The sequence below is a fragment of the Cydia fagiglandana genome, chromosome 8 (assembly GCF_963556715.1).
Source record: "Cydia fagiglandana chromosome 8, ilCydFagi1.1, whole genome shotgun sequence".
Classification (NCBI taxonomy): Eukaryota; Metazoa; Arthropoda; class Insecta; order Lepidoptera; family Tortricidae; genus Cydia; species Cydia fagiglandana.
In genome coordinates, this window is record NC_085939.1 from 6,231,830 (window position 1) to 6,255,945 (window position 24,116).

The following is a 24,116-nucleotide window of genomic DNA, read 5'->3' on the forward strand; positions in this document are numbered from 1 at the left end:
GTTTAAATGAGCTTTGAAGGTCGTTTATGCTCTTGGTAATGTTTTTCCGTGAAGCACCTTACCTACCAAATCAATGTTACTCATTCAAGTTACAGTTAGGTATTCGTAAGTGCATCCTACATAACATGCATAATATATACTTGTCTTCATAAATATCAATAAAAAATAATATCTAATAAGTTCCTGTTAACATCCGGTTTGTGAAAAAATGTTTTGATCACAGAATTGAAAAAAGTAATAATTGTTTCTTTGAAATGGCGGGCGAAATGGACCTTTTTTATGATCAGGTAAAACAGGTCCTTTGCTTTTGTTTGCGATCTTTCTAGAAGGTGAGTCACACTGTTACCAGCTGGCGGTTAGCCGATCCTATTGGTGTTTCTTATTTGCAGTAATTGAGTGAGATATTGCTACTTTTTTATGAAGATCTTTATGTTTAGTGCATAATCTTTGATAGGTTCTTGACTGCAGTCAATAACCTGATGACCTTTACGTGTATGTTTAAGCTGTGTATGTTTGAGCTACAACCTTGTTTAGTAGGTATTCGTGCTCCGAGTGAACGCACTATTATTTCATATGCATAGGGAATAGGTTGAAGAGGTGTATAAAATGAAACAATATTAAACTGGAAGTAATAGCTAATTATGTGTAATACTATTTACACACCTAGGTATTAGTTGTATTAATACCTACTTACTTGTAGTTATTTAAGTAGTTTTTATGGTCTGGGTCGTAATACTCATAATCATAGTAAGTTTGTTATGTTTATGAGTGAATATAGGGTTAATACTTTATGTATAAAAATAAGAGAACACAAGCTCTTTCACGCATTACGATTGCGTAACCATTACTCGATTACCGTCATTGTGTAATGTGTTCGTTGTACTAATAGTGTGATATGTCCGCAGGTCGCTGTTGCTAGTGGCAGCCTGCTGGGCAGCGGCGGCGGGGCAGCCCATCGAGTGCGACGGCTACCAGTACAACTGCACGGACGGCTACTACTGCGACCGTGTCGTGTTCAAGTGTCGCAAGTGCATCAACTGCGCGGAGTTCAACCGGAGGCCGTCGCTAGACCCCAACAAAAAATGCATCACCTCCGTCGTTGATTGCGGAGTTTGCTTTGAAGGGTAAATTTCTTAGCTATTTATTAGTTTATTAAGGCCCCTGTACACAATGGGCCAGCGCCGGCCAGTCCAAGGGACGCAGCCATGCGCTAGAATGAGACAGCAATACCAACTTGCTCCCTCTAACGCATAAATGCGTCCCCCAGACGCTCACGCTGGCACATTGTGTACAGGGGCCTTTACGTAGTAAATATACTTAGCGCCACTTGCCCGCCATCCCACTAACCCGGGGTTGAGCGGTTAATCCTTTAAACCAGTGTCAAATTCTACTGGTAACCAGTAACTGTAGGTTTAACAGGTTAAGCCCGGGTTAATGGGATGGTGCAAGTGGCGCTTAGACACCTACTCAGGTCGATAACGTACACCACTTGCATGGAAGTTTGTATCCAAGCGGAATCACGTAGGTGTCTGCTGCAGCTGATTGCACCTATTTACCGACATGTGATCCGTAAGTTCCGTAACCCGTATCCTACCGTAATCACGAGTAGGTATTCAAGAGATAGGATACCAATTGAACATCGCGGGCGGTTTGTCGTTATGACCTGATGTTACGAGTGTTTTGACTGGTGCCTAGCTACATGATTCATGGCAATCATGGCTCTTTGATATTTGTCACTCGTGTCGCCTGCCAACGCGATTACGCGTCATATAACACATTGTTGTTACCGCTAACTAAATAAACTAGCGTTACATCTTTTAAACCAGATTAACTCTACACTGTTTACTTACATAAATGTAGTAGAGCGTAGTTAGGCTCTATTATTAATTGTAAAATATTATTAAACAGACTCCTGCTATCTCATAAAAATTACAATATATGTACTCACATACTTTTACTGTACATATAGAAGTATTGTATACTCTTTTAAAATAATGGAACTTATATTATTCTTTTTTAGTTTGTCTTACCGATAGGTAGATAAACTGGTTACTCCAGTTAGTTCTGGAGGGTATAGGTACATACAATACTACTAGGAGCACTAGGTATCCAAAGGCCTATTATAGGTTTAACTTAGACATAAATCAGACATTTATTAAGTAAAACACTTATTTAAAGTTTCACGATTTTTAAACATGATTAAATTTCACAACGGTACTTAATCGCGTATGTCAGTCTTCTCCGAGACCACGAGGACAACGTCGTCCTCGAAACATCGGAGGTAAAGGTAAAACTTAGATACGCAATTAAGTCCCGTAGTGCATTTTATTAATTTATTAAGTAACCGTTTATCACCCTCCCCCCCTCCTTTTTATAAAGTAAAAAGTGTACTTGCCGAGTTATATCTGTTGACTAACTTTGTGCGCCGTGTCCATGCAGGCTGACGGAAGACGTGCAGGGGTTGCAGTGCGTGTCGGCGCCCGTGTCGCCCGCGTACGTGTGGGTGGCCATCGCGCTGGGCGGCGTGCTGCTGTTCGTGGCCGCCGTCGCCATCGTGGTCTACGTGCTGCGTAACACGGACACCTTCCGCGTCTTCGCCTGTAAGTCCTCTCATGGGTGTTCTTACCTATGTCACTAATCTTTGCTGTGCCCGGTCCAGTCTCGAGGACGCGATATCGAGAAAGGAAAAGTCAAAAACCTCGGAACTTAGGTGTAATCCCTGGGGCTCAAGGGGTTGTCTGTAGTAAGAATTAATACAACCAAACACTGTATGAGGTTATCTTGAAAGTACCTGCCTACTTCTGCACTGTGTAGAAATGAGTATTTTTGGTATACTTATTTAATAAAGCTCAATCATCATTCTCTTGCCCTTGTCCCATTCACTTGGGGTCGGCGCAGCATGTCTTTTTCTTCCATACCTCTATCTCGCCCGTCATTTCATCATTTCCGTAATAAAGCTCAATGAAAATAGTAAATAAACTACTTAAGCATTTAGAGTAATTTGTATAATAATGGTCAAAAGTACCTTTGGTTAATAAATGAATCAGGGAAAAATGATGTCATATCTCCGTGTTATCTATTTCTGATAAACTATATTGGCGATTGCTCTGGAACGTGTGTCTAATAGCATTCGTTAAAGGTAGCTAAACTACTGTAATGAATGCCCTTATTACCTAATATGTTCATAAAAATAGGAGTTTATTTATTACAAGTTGGTGCGTTATTTCTTAAGTCTTAAGTTGTATTAATACGCCAGGTATAAGTGTACAGTTGCTATAGATCACGAGTACCTATAATCAGCTGAATCGTATACACAAAGAAGCGATGGCGAGTTATGACCTATGACATCACATCGGCCTCAATTTGCCGCGGTGATACTTTATATTTACATCTTTGTCTTCGTGAGAAAGGACCAGACGAGACGAATATAAAAGTATAAAAGGTGCTGCTCCAAGTATTCAAGGTCACACTTGCGATGCGACGCGATGACGTATCCATGTTGATTTGTTTACGCACTGTCAGTGTCTGAGCGCGATCATTACATTGCCAATGATCGTGAAATCCGACTCGTTATGGCTCGTATGTTTAAACCGATTAAATATTAGTTTTTAAACGTATGTTTTGTTGCTTAGCTATCATACATGTTAAGCTTTTAACATATAAAATAAAAGGAACTCTTCATTTAAGTTAGGTGGGTACTACCTTTATTACAGAGACTCTTAACTCTCTTGTATTAAAATGGGAATTTGATAGCTTTTATTAAATAAACTAACATAATTAATTGCCGAGGATATATCTCCCATGGATGGAATGAAAAACGATTAAGACATAATGGTTAGGTTAGGTATTCAAGTTGTGATTAACATGCAGATTGAGTTGCGACATTGTCCATCCATCCCACCCTACGTAAACGCATAGAAAATATAAGTTATTTCACCATTGATAATTGTGTGTTATGGCTCCTCTACACGATGGGCCAGCGCCGGCCACGCCAAGGGACGCAGCCATGCGGTAGAATGAGATAGCAATGTCACTTGCTCCCTCTAACGCATAAATGCGTCCCTTGGAGTGGCCGGCGTTGGCCCATCGTGTAGAGGAGCCATTAAGCCCTTGCTAACAATGTAATTGGTCGATGCAGCTACCACGTCGCTGCAGCCGAGCTGCGTGAGCGGGCCGCCCGCGTCCGCGCCCGAGCCGCCGCCGCCCTACAACACGCTCTACACGCCCGTGCGCCCCGAGTCGCCCCCCGCCCCGCACCCGCCGCATCTCACTGACGAAGGTAAATACTAACCCCCGGAGCGCCTCTTGCACCATCCCACTAACCCGGGGTGAATCCGTTGTGGCTCTTCTACACGATGGGCCAGCGCCGGCCACTCCAAGGGACGCAGCCATGCGGTAGAATGAGATAGCAATATCATTTGCTCCCTCTAACGCATAAATGCGTCCCTCGGAGTGGCCGGCGTTGGCCCATCGTGTAGAGGAGCCATTAAACCGTTAACACAATGTCAAATTGCACTGGTAACTTTGGTAACTCCAGGAACCCTTAACCTCGGGTTAGTGAAACGTGCAAGTGGGCCTTTATTAATAAAACTTTACGGGCCTGATTAAGTTAATTTATGTTTTATCCTTTTCTTACGAATACATAAGTCAAAATGACAGATAAGGGGCTATTCATAAATTACGTCATTTCAAATTAGGGGGGGGGGGGGGTCTGGACATCGGATGACGGTAGCATGAAGTAGGAGGAAATGGGGTCATTTGAAGCATGATTTTTGGATGATTATAGGGGGGGGGGGAAATCGTCAGAAATCGATGACGTAATTTATGGACAGCCCCTAAGGACAAACGATGATTAGCTATAATTGAGGTTTGTAGCGCGTTTATGAGTAAGGGGTAAATTGCCACAGCCAGTAGTAACCACTGAGTTGAGTAGTAACTACTGTTCCGAACTATAACATGAAATCATATTGCTATCTTTCTCTATACTTGTACAGACCCAGTATTGAGAGGGATGGCATTATAATTTCAGTCACCTTATAAATGATAAATTGGTGGGTACAGTCATCAGCAATAGTATCTTACACAACTAGGGCCGCAAAAATATGTGACACGTTCTTATTTGGAGCGCAATAAGAGCGCGTCATATATTTTTGCGGCCCTAGTTGTGTAAGATACTATTGCTGATGACTGTACTACGACTAGATTCTATTTAAAAATTTTAAAATATGTCAACAGTCAAATACAAATTTGTAATGTGGCTAACTATAGACTCTATTAGTCATAGCCAAATCACGGCCTGCTCTTCGTTGCCCACTGCCCACGTGCTAAGTAGAAACATTAAGTTTATACACAACTCCATTTTGGTCGAGGCTCAGCTGACTGATGAGCGAGGCCTTCATGAATGAATGACGTCATGCCTCATTACAAATATTAGATAAGTTCAAGGCCTTTTCTCATGTCATGGAAGTGGATTCGGGTTCAGATTTAGCTCTTGTTTCTTATTCTTGGTGTCTTATGCTGCGGCGAATAGATTAATGTACAGTCACCTGCAATAATATGTAACACAAAAATATCTGACACGAGCTTATTTATTTTGTAGAGCTATAAGAGCGTGTCACAATTTTCACAAGCCTTCAAAGAGTAACATATCATTGCAGGTGACTGTACAACATAGTAAGTACGTAGATAGGGTGTATCAAATATTTTTTTATAGTACTTAACTGTCAAAACATTCATAGTAAATAGTGTATGAAACTAACAGAGGAAAGGATATTAAAATAATATAAGATACGATAAACGTTACTCTGTCTACTTTTAAAATAAATTATGAAGCCTTTTATTCCTACTCATATCTAAAAATACAGATTAGGTATAAAAGGTCGCGCGACCACCGGAGCGCCGCAGGCCCCAGTGTAGAAAAGCGCGCGAAGCGCTCTTTGAACGTCGGGCTTCGCTCGACTTTTTATAGTTAGTTTTTTTAGCATTAGAAAAAAGGTAAACAATCTTTAGGTGCCCATTTATTGAAAAACACCTTTGAAAAATAAGTCACGGCAAATATGTAACAACTATGAATCATATATGTACGATTATTTACATTATTTTGCTTTCATAAGTAATATTTATAGTTACTGATTTTTAAAAAGCGTTTTACATTTAAAAGACACGTCAAGATCGTGTAATTCGTGTAGTCTTTTTCTAATACATACTAAAAAAATCGAACTACATATAGCGTGAAGGACATCGCTACTTCGGCACGATAATAAAACTTAAACCAAATCTGTGGCCCTAGTGAAAAAGGGTACAAGTCTCACGCAGCTTAGGAGTAAAAGGGCACAGGTGTTACTTGGAACTTATACCCATTTACAACCGCGCTGCCCGAGACTTATACCTTTTTTCACTAGGGACACAGAAATGCATCTATAGGCACGTCGATAATTCGATATCTTTAAAAAACGTATCCACTGACTGATGACCATACTGGTCGCTGCCATACCTACTGGTGACGTCGAGCCACGCTCGATCAAATACGAGTACGTCACTTATCTACATTTAGGTAGGTAGGTATTTAATGTTTTCATATCAATGTGGCGTGTCAATTATTTTAACTAAATTCTTGAATAGGAACATATTACGAGTTATACTTATGTTATTAGTACATACTGCAGGTACTCTTCAATCTTCTTCCCATAATTTTACCTACTAGGTTTATAAGATAGCCTTTTCTGAATTTATTTAGGTACTCATTCATGACTTCATAAATCCGTATTATTCATATCTTATAAATATTAGTCTGGGAAAACCACTTATCCTCGTTGCGGCTTTGCGCAATTTAGAATTAAAAACACAACAGGCAGTCCTTGTGCCGTGACTAAACAAAACATCTAATTACTAGTGGCTCTGTGAGCTGTAGACCTCGCGAGCAGAGCTTAAAACTGAGTAAATTAAATAAAAAATAAAATAAAAACAACAATTGATATGAAATTTAAGTGTAAAAAAATACATAAAGTTATATCCCAGCATATAATTACTGGGGATCGAACCCAGACCTTCCGTGCAAACAAAAAAGCGAACATTTGCAAAATACACCATGATAGTTCTTACATGAGGTGACGAAATTTAGCTACACATTCTCAAGTAAAAACTAAATATCTTAATACCTCCAAAACCAGCGAAATAAAATTTCTGAATTTTTGGCCATTTAAACTGTAAACATGTCTTAAAAAGAATACACTCTTATGATACCGATACGACTATTTGTTTAAGCGCGAGCTATCACAACTCTTCCATTTTGAAAAATTTCCAAAAACCGTTTCGACAAAAAAAAATTATTGAGTCATAGAATTCGGTTACAAAATTTCACGAGAATCGGTTAAGAATTGCGACTTGTAGAGGAGAACATCCGGACATACAAAACTAAATATCTTAATACCTCCAAAACCAGCAAAATAAATTTTCTGAATTTTTTGACATTTAATCTGTAAACATGTTTCAAAAATAATACTTTATTATGATACCGATACGACTATTTGTATAAGCGAGAGCTATCACAACTTTTCCATTTTGATAAATTTTCAAAAACTGGCTCGACAAAAATTTTTTATCGGTTTATAGAATTCGGTTACAAAATTTCACGAGAATCGGTTAAGAATTGCGACCTGGAGGGCTATGATGGTTATGTCACCATATCATTAATCATTTAATGCATGATATGACGACTATCTGATAAATGATATAATTCGGTAAAAAGTCGCGAGGATAACGTATAAGTGGCTAATGATAGCGTGATATGTTTTGAGGTTTATAAAAATCAATTTAAAACTCGATGACTTAAGGTGTATATTAAAGAAAAGATGGTTAAATCACATTCTACCACTTATCCACATATGTCATTGAGAGTTAAAACTTATCCATGATTTAAGCTTTTGAAAAATCAATTCTAAACAAGTTTACTTAAAGCGTATTTTAATTAATAGTTCGCGAGGATAACGTTTATGTGACTAATGATAGCGTGACATGTTGTGAGGTTTTGAAAAATCATATTAATACTCGATGACTTAAGGTGTATTTTAAAGAAAAGATGGTTAAACCACATTCTACCACTTATCTAGATATGTCATTGACAGTTAAATTTATCAATAGTATGAGCTTTTGAAAAATCAATTCTAAACAAGTTTACTTAAAGCGTATTTTAATGAATAGTTGGCAAAATGACATGCCGCACACACCACTTATGCACATGTGGCATTGATAGTTAAAAGTTATTGGATGGTTTAAGATTTTGAAATATAGATTCTAATTGAGTTTATATAAGGTTTTTTTTAAAGTGAATCTCTTATTCCATCGCCTCAAATTTAACCGTCTTTATCATGTCGCAAAATCTACTTTATTTCTAGTACTTAGAATTCATAGTCTTTGAAATAAGCTAATACATTATCGGACTAAAGTAGACTCGGCTACAATACTTAATTCACGATTGCTGATATTTGCTTGTAATGTCATACAAAATTTTAAGGACAGTAGTCGACCTTATTAACCTAAAATACGGTAATCTGTCAAAATCAAATAAATAATTCTGCCGTGCTTATTAAGAGCAGTAAGTAACTCATTTCGAAATCTCTTTCAATTGTAGAACATATTGTACAAGTACAAAGTATCCAATTGAATGACACTTCAAAATGAGTTAGAGTCGGACCAAGAAAAGTGTGCAGCGGATTTGATAGCCCACGCAGTGCAAGTAACACTTGCACTGCGTGGGCTATCAAATCCGCTGCAGACTTTTCTTGGTCTGACTCTATTGCTCTTATTATAAGCACGGCCGAATTGTACAATCACCCACACTGTTAACTGCACATCGGTGGACTTTATGCCTTTTGAAATAAGATCCACCGATGTACCTACAGTTAGGAATGTTGCAGTTTAGAAAAAGAAATCGTTTATTTGAAAATAAAACATAACCTATTCGCTGGGTGCGATATGACAGCGGACTTTGAAATGTCACATGGCTGGCTGTCATTACGAAGAGAACGAGCCGTTTCCGAGAGCCCCGAAATATATATACATATAAATAAATAAATATCCAAAAATTGCTCGTTTAAAGGTATTAGATAGATATGATGTCGTTAATAATGCAGACTTTTCGTGGTTTTCCAAAAGGATAATAATAAGTTTTGGCTTAACATGTGCAAGATATACCTAAAAGAAATCAAATATGAAGATCATAAGAGCCACACCATTGAAGCTCGTGTACCTACCTAATTCGTCAAGCTTCAGTGACAAACGTCCTTGAATGTAAGCTGTTTTTTTCTGTTTTTGCAATCTTTGACGTAGTACATATAATATTATGATCCATTAATGTAATAGAAAGTAAAGAAATAATTTATTTTTTACAGATTGATTCTAGTCGTTATATTACGAGTGGAAAATTTGATTGTGTGTGCGTTAGGAGTAAACATATCGCGGCTCTGATGTACTACATCAACTACTAAGAAAACTTCCCAAAAACCAGTGAAGAGCAGCAATTGGGCAGACCTAGTGCCAGACAGTTCGCCAAAGAAAATAACTCAAAAGGGAAATACCTACTTTGAAGAAATGTATGCACCTGCAAAGAAAATTAGGTGTAATCCTTTGCCGTTACATGTTGGAATTGAAGGGAGAGTCAGCATTAAAGTTAATAATGGAAGCTGGTGCTTTATTTATTATTATTACTTTAAATACACAGATACGTAGGTAAACCTCGCTAGTAAAAAGTGACAATTGGTCTGCCGAAAGTTTCTTTTTGGGCCACGGTGCGCGTTGCGATCGATTCGTGGTTCTCCGACCCAGCGAATAATATGTACATCTTCTAGTAATAAGTAAAACTAAATGACTTAACAAATACAATATTACCCCCCACTCTGATTATGCCCCGGACGTAATGTGCCAAAAATACTGGCGGCATTACCTCGCTAAATGGCCAGTGATATTTGTTGGACAAGGAAAGAACCAGAGCGAGGGTCACAGCCCCTTTCCCGTAAGGGTCACCTTATACTAGTCCTATATGTTGCGGCAGGAGCAAATATCGTCAGTCATCGCCTCCCGCTTAATACTTTGTCTGAGATGATAGTTTCTTAGATGCTATCGTGAATTAAAAAATTGTCAGACGGGTGTATTGTTGCATAAACATGTAAAAAATACGGGCCTACCATTTCATAATAAATTATTTGAATTTTAATTTTAATTTCATGCCTTAAAGGGGTGGAATTTTGTATGGGGACTTAACAACAACTGCACAACAAACATTGTCAATAGGAACTGTCCCGCCCGCGCGGTGTAGGACCGGCGCTGGTGCAGAATTTAGTCAAAATTTGGTACGGAGATAGTTTGAGTCCCGGGGAAGGACAAAGGGTAGTTTTCATTCAAGAAATCACCCTTTAAGGGGGTGAAAAGGGGGGTTGAAGTTTGTATGGCGAATCAACAAAACGCAGATTGAATAAAATAATAGCTACTTACCTAAATTAATAATTCCACGCTGACGAAGTCGCGGGCAAAAGCTAGTATTATAAAGGCAAAAGTGTGTGTGTGTCTGTCTGTCTGTTACCTCTTCACGCTTAAGCCGCTGAATCGATTTAGTTGAAATTTGGTATAGATAGTTTGAGTCCCTGGGAAGGACATATATTAGGATAGTTTTTATGTCGGAAATTATCAAAGGAAGGAAGGAAAAAATCAAATGGGGGTGGAATTGAAAGAGTTAATGAATTACCTAATAATTGAAGTAAGCAATGCGCGAATTAAATAATTGCTATTAGCATTATCCAGGCGCTATACCTACTTTAGCTGCTGTCACTAATTCCACGCCGACGAAGTCGCGGGCAAAAGCTAGTATTATAAATGCGAAAGTGTGTCTGTCTGTCTGTCTGCCTGTTACCTCTTCACGCTTAAACCGCTGAACCGATTTAGTTGAAATTTGGTATAGGGGTAGTTTGACTCCCGGGGATACTTTTTATCTCAGAACTCACCCCTTAAGGGGGCGAAAAGGGGGATGGAAGTTTGTATGGGCAATCAATAACCGCTGAACCGATTTAAATGAAATTTGGTATGGTGATAGTTTGAGTTGTGAGGAAGGATATAGGATAGTTTTTATCCCCGAAATCATCCCTTAATGGTGTAAACAAGGGGTGGAAATTTGTATAGGGGTTCAATAATTTCTTGAAATGGGACTTGCCTTTTATCATTTAAAAGTTCGTAAGAAATAAAGCGGATGACACGACCTTATTCGCAACTAGTGCTCGTCATATGGAAGATCTGCTGCATAACATGGAAGCTACAAGCCGTGAATTTGGATTGAAAATCAATCGCACAAAAACCAAAATGATGATTGTCGACCGCGTCAATAACAACTTACCAGGGATCACACACATAGGAAATTGTGAGGTTGTCCAATCATATGTTTACCTTGGGGCGTTAATATCCAACGAAGGCGGGTGCATAAGGTAAAAGTACGCTCCACCGAACGCTCAATATCCGTCCGTATTACCGAATTTCTTCTATTTTAGGCTGTAAGTCGATTATTTACAGCTGATATTTACTTGCGTATTTTTTTTCCACGAGTTAAATACCTATCTCTTCCACTATGCCTCAGAGTCGGCCAATTTGTCCCGCAGTTGGGACGTGGCAACTGATCGAAACGGATCGTTGCTGCCGATTGCCACTTTGTATGGGCAACCTTAAAGAAATCGGTAAGAAGTTGCGTATATTTCTTAAGGTCATAAAACCTTTTAAATTTATTTCTGTGTTTCAAAGTATGGTTTTTCAGTGTGACTACTTAATTAGTTTGTGTATTTTAGTCAATTTAATTAATTTAGTGCAGTCATATTATCAGAAATTAAGCTTAATGTGAGTTTGGTGATGAGTACACCGACAATTTGATTGGAAGGTATTATCGAACAGCGTCCGGAATCAGGGAAAGCGTATGTTTATGAAATTATTTTTTTAATGGTTGATTACGAACTATTTAGATTAACTACCTAATTTCACAAATAACTTAATGTATTTGTAATTTTATGAGCAATTGCCGAACAACAATAACCTATATATATTATTATAAAACTGCGTTTGAAATGTTCATGTTTTACGACTTTTTGGCATCAAAATAAGGTTTTTGGCAAGACTATTATCAAACAATAATTTTAGATATTTTACGTCAGTATTAGCAAGAACTTTACACATGTACGATTTTATAATGGATTCAAGTATTAAATTTAATGATAGATTTGTAGTTATACCACATTGATTACGATTTAAATACTATTTTCAAAATCCGTTCGCGAAATAGGTTCCACATATTTTCCATGTTTCGTTCACCGAACGGCCGTTCGGTAAATGGTACCCATGGTCTCTGCTACCGAACTCATGTTTGCGTTGGCCATGTTTCTATTCGACGTTCATGAGAATATAATCCTTATTACGATAACGGCTAGGTCCATATTTATATGTTTATTTTTTGTGACCATTATTTCAATGCCAGCGCTTTTCAAACTTTAGACATACTTATTGGACGCCTGATAATAGTCTTGGAATGTGGACAAAAAAACTGAATAGGATAATAAAAATAATGAAGCAATAATATTTTATACAGGGTGGTCCGAACCTAGATGTCCAAAAATTTTTTTTAGATTCCTCTCGTCGTGGGCGATTGTGATTTTTTAAACTTTTATCTTTTGTTATGAAATTCCGGGGTTCCCATACAGGGTGGCTAAAAATTAACTACATTCCCATTCCCAGGGAGGTTTTGGGATTATACTGAGCAACTTTTACTATGGGACCAACTCCGAAATCGTGAAAAAAAATTTACCCTTCCATAGAAAATGGACGAGCCAAAATTTATGAAACAGCCAAATTTTTTTAAACACATGCGTACATGTTTTATAATTGTTGCGTACCTTACTTACTGACTTATTTTTCAAAAGTATTTTTCAATAAAAAAGACACGTCAAGATCGCTTACCATCTTTATAATGCTAAAAAACGAAGCATAGTAGGGATTTAATAGTGAACTACTGAAGTTTGAGCACCACTCAACACCATATTTTCATACAATTATTTCCTAGTTCGGTAATGCGGGCTCTCTATTCGGTATAATGTGCAAATCACGTTTCTTAGTTCGGTAAACGGTACAAACAAGGAAATTGGAAGAAATTACTTTAAAAATGTTTTTAATACACGTCCAATCATTTCAGTAATTTATAGGTATGTTTAAATGAGGACAAATTTATCTATGTTTCTATTTTAGTATTGAACATATTCGTAAGAAAATATCAGAACTAATAAAAAAATTAAACGTAAGTTTAGGGCTTAAGCATTCGGTGAAGCGTACATTTACCTTAGATGAAATCAAGCGGCGCATGGCGATTACTAGGTCTGCTATGGACAAAATGAAAAAGATTTGGGGTAATAGGAACATTACCAAGGCCACGAAAACCAGACTCGTTTACTGCCTAATATTCCCCATTTTCCTTTATGCGTCGGAGACATGGACCCTTCGTGAAACCGAGAAGAAGAGAGTTGACGCGTTGGAGATGTGGTGCTGGAGACGGATGCTCGGAGTATCGTGGACAGAGTTTCGTACAAATGACTCCATATTAAAAGAACTTGGCATCAGACAGCGCCTATCAACCACAGTGGAGTCACGCATTCTGACCTTCTTCGGCCATATTTCTCGTCGTGGTAATGACTCCATAGAGCGCCTCGTAGTGCAGGGAAAGGTCGAAGGCACCAGGCAACGTGGTAGATCACCAATGAGATGGACAGACCAGATAAAGGCCGCAACTAAGTGCTCGGTTTACGAATGTACCCGGAAAGCTGCAGTCTGCGACGAATGGCGCCGTATTAGAAAGATCATCACTCATCGAGATTTACAATGATGACCACGACCACTCTGGCAAGAGTGTACCGACTAAGAAGAAGAAGAAATAAAGAATGTTTATGTATTTGTGACCAATTTTATTAGCCATACCTACCTTTAAGGGTGAAAAAGAGATGACATGGGGGTGGAAGTTTGTATGGAGAATAAATAAAAAGCAACTTTTAACTTCTCCAACTTCTTTATCTTCCTAACCTTCTTCAACTTCTCCAACATCTTCATCTTGTTGATCTTCAACTTCTTCAACTTAAACTTCTCCAACTTATTTAATTTCAAATTCTCCAACTTTTTCAAGTTTTTCAACTTCGACTTCTCCAACTTCTTCAACTTCAACTTCTCTAACTTCTTCAACTTCAACTATTCCTACTTCTTCTCCATGGTCTTCCAGTCCAGTTCCTCTCAGGTCTCCATGGTCCAGTTCCTCTTTGGTAACTACCGTCAGCCAGTAGATGCAGTGATGTTAGAACCTAAAACAAAGAGTTGTAAGTTGGTATGTCGTTATTAAATAAGGTGACAATAATGATTTGAGGAATAGTGCATAACATAATACGAATATCTTTACTTTAAAATGTGCCGGCAATCCATCGCCATGTTGAGGCTTGAGGTCAGCGTCGAGTTTGGCACAAAAATAGAGTGCCAATTCTTTGCGCACTCTATATATGTGCCGAAACTCCTCGCTGGGCATATCAAATGGGTTGCATGTAGCCCTTAATGACCCGTCGTTGGAGTTCTCTATGCTATTTTTCTTCGATGAGCTGCCAAGAATAAATGATATTATTATCTTGCCATCCCTACAAATAATGTACGTATTGATAATGTTATATGTAAATCCAAATTTAATTCAAAGTTCAAATTGTATATATTATATTTAAGAAAAAAAACAGATACTTACCTACCGATATTTTAACTTCAAGAAATTGCATTTTTCACCACTTATATACCACAAGAGCACTTATGACTTATGAGTGAAGTGCAAAAATTTTTTACATAGTTAAGCACCTGTAATTAGTCCAAAGTTAATTGATTCCATTGTGTTACCACAGTTAAGCCATTTCTATTTAAGTTAGATGCATGAAAGTCTGTTAGCGAATGCTATAGACTTATATGTGTACGATTTAAGTCCAATAAAATACAAACAATACAATTTACATAGTTAATTTTCGTAACACAAATGAATCAATTAAGTTAAGACTAATCACAGCTTCTTAACTGCGCTTATCGTGACCCAGTGAGCACTACGATAAATTAATCAAAGGCTAGCCGTCAAAAATCGACTATATGTCTAATTATCCAACAATCGTAGCCATTTACCGTGTATTGTTGTCCAAGTGGACAAAACGGTATGAATGTTATAAAACTGTATAAAGCTAGACAGTTGGCATTTATATCATTTAACTTATCCACTTATCCACTAAGTTTAAGGTGGAAATGTAGACAAATGACATATTATCCAACGACCATGTTATGCAGTTAATCATTTAACGACTATCGCTGTCAAAAGTGGAAAAGACGACAAATCAATAAAAACTGGATAAAATGTCAGTTTTATCATCATTTATACAGCCATATCATTTATCCAGTCGACCATCATAGCCTTGCTGTAGAGGAGAACATCCGGACATACAAAAGCAAAACGCCCGAGTCAAAACGTAGACCTTCGCTTCGCTTCGGTCAATTAACGGTTATTCGCCGAAGAAATGAGTAAGAGCGGTTGTTTGAAGGGCTTGCTATAAATTCAATGTCAGCTCTCATCAGCTGAGGTGTTTAGGTATTTACTGGATGATACTGAGGAAACTGTATTAGGTAGGTAGGTATATAGTTATATTTTTAACTAATACCGTGGCAAACAAAGTAAGGTCTTTGCGATTTTGTTAGTTAAAATATACGTAGATTTGAATAACAATTAAAAGCCTCCGTGTTGTTTTAAAATATAAACGTTTGCTTTTGTAATGCAAACAGGAATAGTAAACAAATCTTCATCTCTCAAACAACCACCCCAGCATACTTATTAAGTTATAACTAAATCTTAAATGTTGTGCTTAGAACTTCAGTTTTAGTGTTGCGTAATGTGATTTATTTCGGCTTAGTCAGATTCTTTACTCTGTAATAAAGTCGTTTATTTTGAGCAAGGTCGCCTCGCTTTGGTATTCTTTTTTTGATGTGCCTAAATGCGCACGCATTAAAGTTGATTTTGCAAACACATGCTTAGCAAGTATCATAAACGCGTGCTAATGATCAGTTGTCCGCTAGTTGTATTTGTATTACTTATATACACACCTATCCACCTATACAAGTTTAAATGCCTTTTGGCCGACTGTGGGTTTTAGACGACATATTTTAGCAATAATGAAAATGCTGTCGATTGTTTAATTAGTTCCCCACTCTAAAAGTTACCAATCTTTCTAGCAACTTTTACAAAGTAATTAGTGGTATTTAAATCTGGCCAAAATGACCAAATACAGAATGAAAATTTAAAACTTACGTCGATTCATGACTCATGAGTTTTCTGGAGGTAAATAAACATACAATTACCATTTTATCACTACAAGCGTCACATGCGCGTTGTCATCTAGTTTTGTACAGTCGCCATCAGCTATATCGGAGCAGCCAAGGTGTTCACAAATATCTGAACACGCCTCTATTGTCAAGGCATTAGAGTGCGCGTTCAGATATTGTGAACACCTTGGCCGCTCCGATATATCTGAGGGCGACTGTAATAGTGTAATAGTAATCTTTGTTTTGTTAATGATACAGTGCGTTGTTTGATCCCAGACGCGTCGCGCCCGTTCATAAAGCCGCCACCGCCGCCGACGCCGGCGCGCGAGTCGGCCGGCAACCAGGAGGCCAACTTCTACAACAACCCCAGCTACGTGCGCGGCCCGCACCTTCCCTCCAAGTGAGTATTACTCACAACACACACACACACATACACAATAATACTGTTTGCATACGATATTCTGCTCTATATTTGGATAAACATGAGTGACCGAAACAGGCGAAACATGTGATTAGAACTTCTGTTATTTGATTTTCAACTATCGCTTTAAGTGGGCATTGTCTTTATTATTGTGTGCAAATATGTTATAAGTGCAATGTTTATAATATCATGTATATATGTTGGTACCAATACGTAAGTATCTTGCATTACCTATATTATACAATTCGTGCACTCGGTTATTATAAGTTTGATTAGTATCTATATATTGTGTATTTAAATACCACGCAAAGCGAATAAATTGTTACTCAAAAAGTATTCAAATACAATAATGAATGAACACTTCTAGTTGCGGTTTAATACAAGGTATGCCCCTCCGCCTCCCTCTCCCCTTGGCCACATCTAACTGTCCCCCTTAGCCCATCGGCCATATCTTCTGCCTCCGCCTAACCCATCAGCTGGCGACGCCCATGAAGGTACCACATAATGGTACAACATGGATTGATTTCCGTAACAAAGTGCTTCATTGACCTGATTGACCATTGTTGACTATTCTGGCCAAAACCTGAGCCTTACGTTGTTCCGTTTTCATTAGGTACCTACTTGTGCACAAGCTCTTTGTCTGTCTGTGAAGTATATTGTGATTACTTCACGACACGATAGTCCGATGCCTGTTTTTAGTGATTTTGTTACATCATGTTTGGTAGAAAATAGTAAAATAAGTAAGAAATTCCGACAGATTAAAATTTCAACACATACTTAAACAGGGCGTAGGTATATATACGAGTACGAGTTTGTGTAGGTACTGTACAGGTGTCGGAAGGAGAGTTGGGTGAATGATGACACATAAGTAGTTGATAACGTACTGATTGCAAAAATGCAGAGAATTAACGAATGAGTGAATGTAACCATATTTAAACTAAATGACTATTTTGAAAGAAACTTTTTGGTCGATCTTGCAGTTGGCTGTTGAACTTACTATAGGTACGAAAAATGAGCACTAATTTGAAAATCCCGCTATCATTACATGACATTGTTGCATTCGGACGTGGGGTGTCGTGAGGTGTTATACCAGTACAAACGACATCTAGTCAAGTGTATTTGCTGATTTTGCTGCATCTAAATGATTTGATTTATCACACTAACTTTGATGATCTTTCTTTTTTATTGGCACTTGCGCATATGCCTTGCAAAGTCCACTATTGTATTAACCTGGTATATTTGTAGCCATCAGACGGCGGAGCGCGAGCCCGAGCCGGATTACCTGCACGACGAGACCACCGCCGAGAGCCCGTGGCGGCCCGGCGACGTCGCCAACAACAACACACACGGCGACAAGTGAGTATGGCCGCAACTGCTCAGGATTTTAAAATGTGTCGAGTGGTGGGGAGTTCTCTGCGCCTGACATGACTGTTTTTGTCTTTTTTATAAGCGTTGAAAAACATTTGAACCCATATAATCTTTACCACGGGGCAGGGTGGCGTGAGTTTGTGGTTTGGTTTATGCTCTATTGCCAATGATATAATGGGTTGTTTTGGCACAATCTACTATTGTCTAGTCTAGTTTACCGACGCAATACATTATCTTTGAATAGATGAGGTTAAACAATTGAACAGTTACCAGTGGCACGCAGATGCAGACAATAAATCGAAGCATTGATTGCAGTTCAGAGTCCGGCAGCAGCAGCGGGTCGTCGACGAGCGCAGGCGCGGGCGCAGCGCCGCTGTCGGCGCAGCTGGCGGCCGCGCGCGGCGCCACGCTGGTGCGCCCGCCCTGCCAGGACGCCACCCCCAGCAAGGTGCCACGCCTGCGACAGGTAACTTTAACCTCATGGTTTTGGATAGGTCGATTTTGTGGAGACAGAAAAGAAAAAGTTTTTGGCAAAAATTTCATTTTTGGTACAAGCTTTTATCGCTGACTGGACTTTTCTTTCCACAGACAACTAATACTCATCGAGACAATTCTAAAACCCCTAACACTATTAGGTTTCGTTGTTTTATCACAGAATTCCTATGGCCACCTCAGGTCTCCATCATCAAATCAGCTCGATGACACCATAATATTGCATTGTCACCTGACTTACGTATGTATGCAAAATTTCAGTTCAATCAGAAACCGGGAAGTGGATCAAATTTAACTTGCAAGAGCAAGAAAATGTTTCCACTGCACAGAAAAATTGTGATGATATTAGCAACGAATCTATAGTTGGAGTTTGAATTTTATGAAAATAATTTTAGTATTGTTAGCTTTTTTGTGTGTAATCCTTTTTGTTATTGAGTATTTGAGGGACACTGTAATGGATGCTAGAAGCTGGTAAAATCGTAAAATCGTCATTCACATACTGGTATAAGCTAATTATTGCACGTGCACAACCAGAGTGTACTCGAGAAAATCACCCGTATTCCTATCACGTCAAAGTCCATTTTTGGTACTAACCTACATTCGGAAGGCACGCCAATAAATTTCCACTTGGCTGTTTAATACCTTAAAAGTCATTTTTATTTTATTCCTGCTGCATTTCTTCCTACTTCCTAGATTCGTATTGTTTTTTTTTATTAGTGTTTCCTTGGATATCACGGGCCTGTAATCCCGGTTTTTTGATAGGCTTGCGTGGGGACACAGATCCAACACGTAGAGGCCCCTTGGAGAGCTTTTATGTCATGTAGAACGCCTGCTGGAACCCGTTATTAGTGTTTATTATTATTTTATTTATTAAATAAATATAAATGATAAAAATTTAAACAATTGTTTACAAATCAAAGATCAATTGGATTATTAGATTCGGGTACAATACAACGAGTCTACTGTTGACATGCCCATACAAGATGTCCGTGATCCGCATGTAACGTGGGTGATATTTGTCCCCAGGACACGAACAACAATAGGAACAACCGCGACCGCGACGGCGAGGAGACGCTGCCGCGCTCGGGCGCGGGCGGCGGCGCCACCTTCAACATCCTCGTCAACGTGCAGCAACTCAACGACGTCAAGCTCTGAGCGCGCACGACCACCCCGGCCCTGGGGGCAACCGCGAAAACTGCAAATTGCGGGGATCTTTCTATTTTACTCTCATTAAGACGTAATTAGAGTGACAGAGAAAAATGCCCGCAATTGACGAACTTCGATTTTCGCGGTTAGAGCCCTGGTGCTACTCGTACGCTACAACGATCCGCGCTTGCTCAATACCGGTTTGCTCAAGCTGAGATTTACGAAGCATTTAACCGCTCAACGAGATTACCTAGTTATATGTGTCCACACGCGCAATGGCGTCGGTATTTTTTACCTCAGTTATGTTTGAGAAATAACTATAAGATCCTGAAGCTGTGCGCTGTGTAGTTGAATGCGATATTTTAATACCAAAACTTGGATCATTTTACTATTAGGCAAAAAGTATCGGTAGGATACGTTGTTTACTGAACGGTATGCGATACTAGTAGGTAAATAGGCGATCCAAATACATTTATTATAGAATATAGATTATACCACAAGTAAACCACGTGTGTATCTGATCTGTGTGTTTGTTCCTAGTGATAATGTTTACCTAGTTTTAAGATAAGTCGTAAACACAACTCAAGCACATTTAATTTGTTTTAGTTGTGTATTTGATCTCGATGCCAAGGTTATTTAACTAATAAAAGAGTAAAAAAAAGTCACAGCTTTGGCCATATTTTAGATTAATTATAGCATAATGATATGATATAATATACTTATTTTATTACAATATAGAAATGCTTTTTATTCTAATATACATTTTTTTTTCTGCTCGTCTTTATCACAGAACTGTACTGTATTATTTGCTCGACGGTTTAAATTGTAATATTATGTTTTTCTTATCGCAGATTTTTATTATAATTCGTCACTTGTTCTATTTTGGATTTAAACAATAATTTAATATTGCGGAGTTAAATTAAATACTGCAGACAAAGCTAACAATCAATCCCTTCGCGCCAGATAGCGTTGTTGACTGTCCAGTGATAAATCCTATTCTATCGCGGTCGCATTCACACCTAAACTCTCTTGTACTTAGGTTACTTTAGGTATAGTAGAAATGGTTAAGTCTGACCATTATAAATTATAACATGCGTCCACTAGTATTTTCTTAATTTATCTCTACGTTGCGGAGAGGTGGCTGCTAGCCGCGCAAATCCGTTCTCATCTGAAAATGAATTGAACTTGCCCTTTCTTTGTTTTCACCTTGGTGAGGCTACTGGCTTCAATTCTAATCTCGCGGTGGGCTATTGCTTTTAACATTGCTATTTTCACGGCCTTCGATAAGATAGCTAGTCTGGCGGAATTCCCTAGCTACCTATGTAATATGCATATTCTGTCTAATCGTTATAAGTATCTCAATATTTTATGTGTTGTCATGATTTGATTTTTCCGCCTACTTACGCAACTATTTTGTGTCTTTTAATATAAAACGAGCCTATGAAACTGTCGCCTGGCCGGCCCCCAGGGCCGCGGTGTCATGGATTTCAATATTTGAAATGTGAAAATATTTTGGCTCGAATTATCAAAAATATTCAATGTAAAATTATCAAACATTGAATATTTTTATCAAGAAATACACTTAAATTCAACTAGATAGCTGCTTTATGTCTACTGTGGAAATATTTTTTTTAGTAGTGACCTACCTATTGGTAACGGTGTCCTGATATTCCGTGGAACGGAGAATAGTTGTTGTAGGGTGGTAGAGATAGACCAAGATAAGTCTGCAACGATTTTGATAGCACACGTAGTGCAAGTGTTATTTTAAACCTCAAACAGTGAAATTATGACGTTAAAAAACCCTTGCACTGCGTATGCTATCAAAATCATTGCAGTCTTATCTTGGTCTAACTCTAGCACCCATTGACCGGCCCCCGTTTGCCGTTTGATATATACCCGAGCAATCGTAGGTATATATCTAATAAGCGCTTAAGGTATGATTCACACCGTTTCGAGCTCTTCTGTGTCGCAACTACGCAGTAAATACATTTTGGGTATTTCTGGCTAGATATCACACTCCTCCTTTGTTCAGTGTAAATGCGTTGTGGTTTATGTTTTCTGCTCGAACGTCTCAAGTATAATATGTCCTATGGATTGCCTAAATATACATAGGAACTCAACTGCGATGAAAGCGCACCTAGCAATGTGTTATTCCTATTTGAAAGTGTTCTTTGTTGTGTTTCGCAGATATTAATTTTAAAGGACGATATTTTCACGATTTTGTAATAAAAATATGTGACGCGTTATATACAGGGTGTCCCAGAATTCGACGTCAAGTCGTAAACGGATGATAGACCAAGTCATAACAGTTATCATAAAAATACAAAAAAAAATCCAACTCATGTTCTTTAAAAATTATGGTCACTTTAAAAATTCACAAAAAAAATTCACACCCTGTAATTATTCAAGATTACACAATAATAAAAAAATTAGAATAAATTATGGAATTTGTAGTAACAAGACTTAAAGAACCATTACAGGCTGTGGATTTTTTAGTGAATTTTTAAAGTGACCATAATTTTTAAAAAACATGAGTTTGATTTTTTTTTTGTATTTTTATGATAACTGTTATGACTTGGTCTATCATCCGTTTACGGCTTGACGTCGAATTCTGGGACACCCTGTATAACAATTGTCGCCCGGAAATTCCAATGTTGATTTTCGCTTGCAAGTTTTATCTGACTAGAGCTTAGCATACCTATTTTTTAAACAAATCTTAGTTTATAATATCCTCCTAATAGTCCTTATTTTATTATAGGTTATTGGAGAATGAGTCCAATCATTCTCAATTTACATCGAATTTGGAAATCTTATTGGTGGATCTGATATGTAGACGTTAGGTGCTATAGCTTCGATGTGCAGTGAAGTTTTATATAAGTATATTTCACCAAAATTAATACAGACTTTGATTATTATTATTGTATAAAAATGTCTTCCAAAATGAGTATATATTAATTTTATTGTTTATAATTATTTTGTATCCATTTTTAACATTGAAACACATACTTCGCCATGGGTAACATGTAAAAGTTTTGAATTTATTGCCAAATTGATTAACGAGCCCCCTTTTAAATAACTTTTGATCGCTATTTTGCATTATACGAGTTCTGCATTTAAACAAAATGTGTTTTTCTTATTTTTACGATGTTATCTGTAGTGTGTTATTAGTTCGTTAGATTAAATAGGTACATTTACCAAATACTCATAGGTATTTATTTGTCATAAAAATGTACATACAAGAGCAATGAACACTGGTTACTTTTCGTGGGACTTTCACTGCCTTGGTTGTAGGTTTTATTTACATTGTACGTAGGTTGTATCGTATACAGTATTACCTCGATGACCGGGGTACGTGTGTGTTCTAATAAATTGTGTCGTTTCAAAGCAAAAAGTCCCACTTTGACGCTTGCCATAAGGACGCGTTGACAGGTTTTTCGTATAAAGATACAAGCAAATCTCGTCCTTATGGTAAGCGACAAATTGGGACCTTTGACTCGACTTCGAAACAATTACAGTGTGCCTACAGTACAGCTGCTAATTGAAATTTCCAAATTTAGCAAACCTCACTGGTTACCAATAGCTACTTGTCAGCTTAAAGTTTTCCGAGTGACGAGGGTACTGTCTCGCCGGATAAATTGGAATGTTGAGTGTTTTAGGTTTCAGTTCAAACATATTTTACAATGCTTGGAACAAATTTGCTTATTAAGAAAAAAGTATTCAGAAGGCGTAATGGAGACAGTACGCTTCATCATAACATAACTCGGTTAATTTATCTCACTGCCATTTTAATGAATATGCGTTATACTTCATTTTTTTAGCATTAGAATGAAGTAGTAAGTCTTTTTATTGAAAAACACTTTTAAAAATAAATGAATAAGTCACGGCAAATATACAACAATTATAAATCATATACGATCATTTACATTATTTTGCTTTCCTGAGTAGTAATTTACCTACTGATATTTTAAAGCATTTTCAAAAAACAGACACGTCAGGATTGTTTAGCTTTTTTTTAATGTTATAAAATGAAGTAATACTTATACCTAAGTATTCCTTATTTCATTATAGACATCCTACTCTACGATTCACGTTGCCGTGAATGTTATTATTTTACAAACAAGATGCATGCATCAAATATTACGATTAAATTTAAAAAAAAATGTAAGTAATTTAATTTGCTTATATTTTCCAAAATTAATCGAATCCGAAATATATTAAGGGTCGATCAACTATAAAACACCTCTTAAAAGTGAATTCTTAAAATGCTTTTGCACGGCAGTTATAATTGTTATAAAAC

At 37.8% G+C, this 24,116-nt stretch overlaps 1 protein-coding gene across 1 annotated transcript in view; it reads left to right on the top strand.

Annotated features, from left to right (window-relative positions):
* The window catches only part of LOC134666553 (uncharacterized), a 33,049-nt gene extending 12,489 nt beyond the window's left edge, over positions 1-20,560 (top strand). The window contains exons 2-8 of the mRNA XM_063523749.1: positions 906-1,124; positions 2,440-2,600; positions 4,139-4,279; positions 16,669-16,792; positions 18,059-18,169; positions 18,497-18,647; positions 19,700-20,560. Coding sequence (XP_063379819.1) covers positions 906-1,124; positions 2,440-2,600; positions 4,139-4,279; positions 16,669-16,792; positions 18,059-18,169; positions 18,497-18,647; positions 19,700-19,828 — 1,036 coding nt within the window. The 3' untranslated portion in view covers positions 19,829-20,560. The remainder of the gene's footprint in view (positions 1-905; positions 1,125-2,439; positions 2,601-4,138; positions 4,280-16,668; positions 16,793-18,058; positions 18,170-18,496; positions 18,648-19,699) is intronic.
* The last annotated feature ends 3,556 nt before the right edge of the window (positions 20,561-24,116 follow it).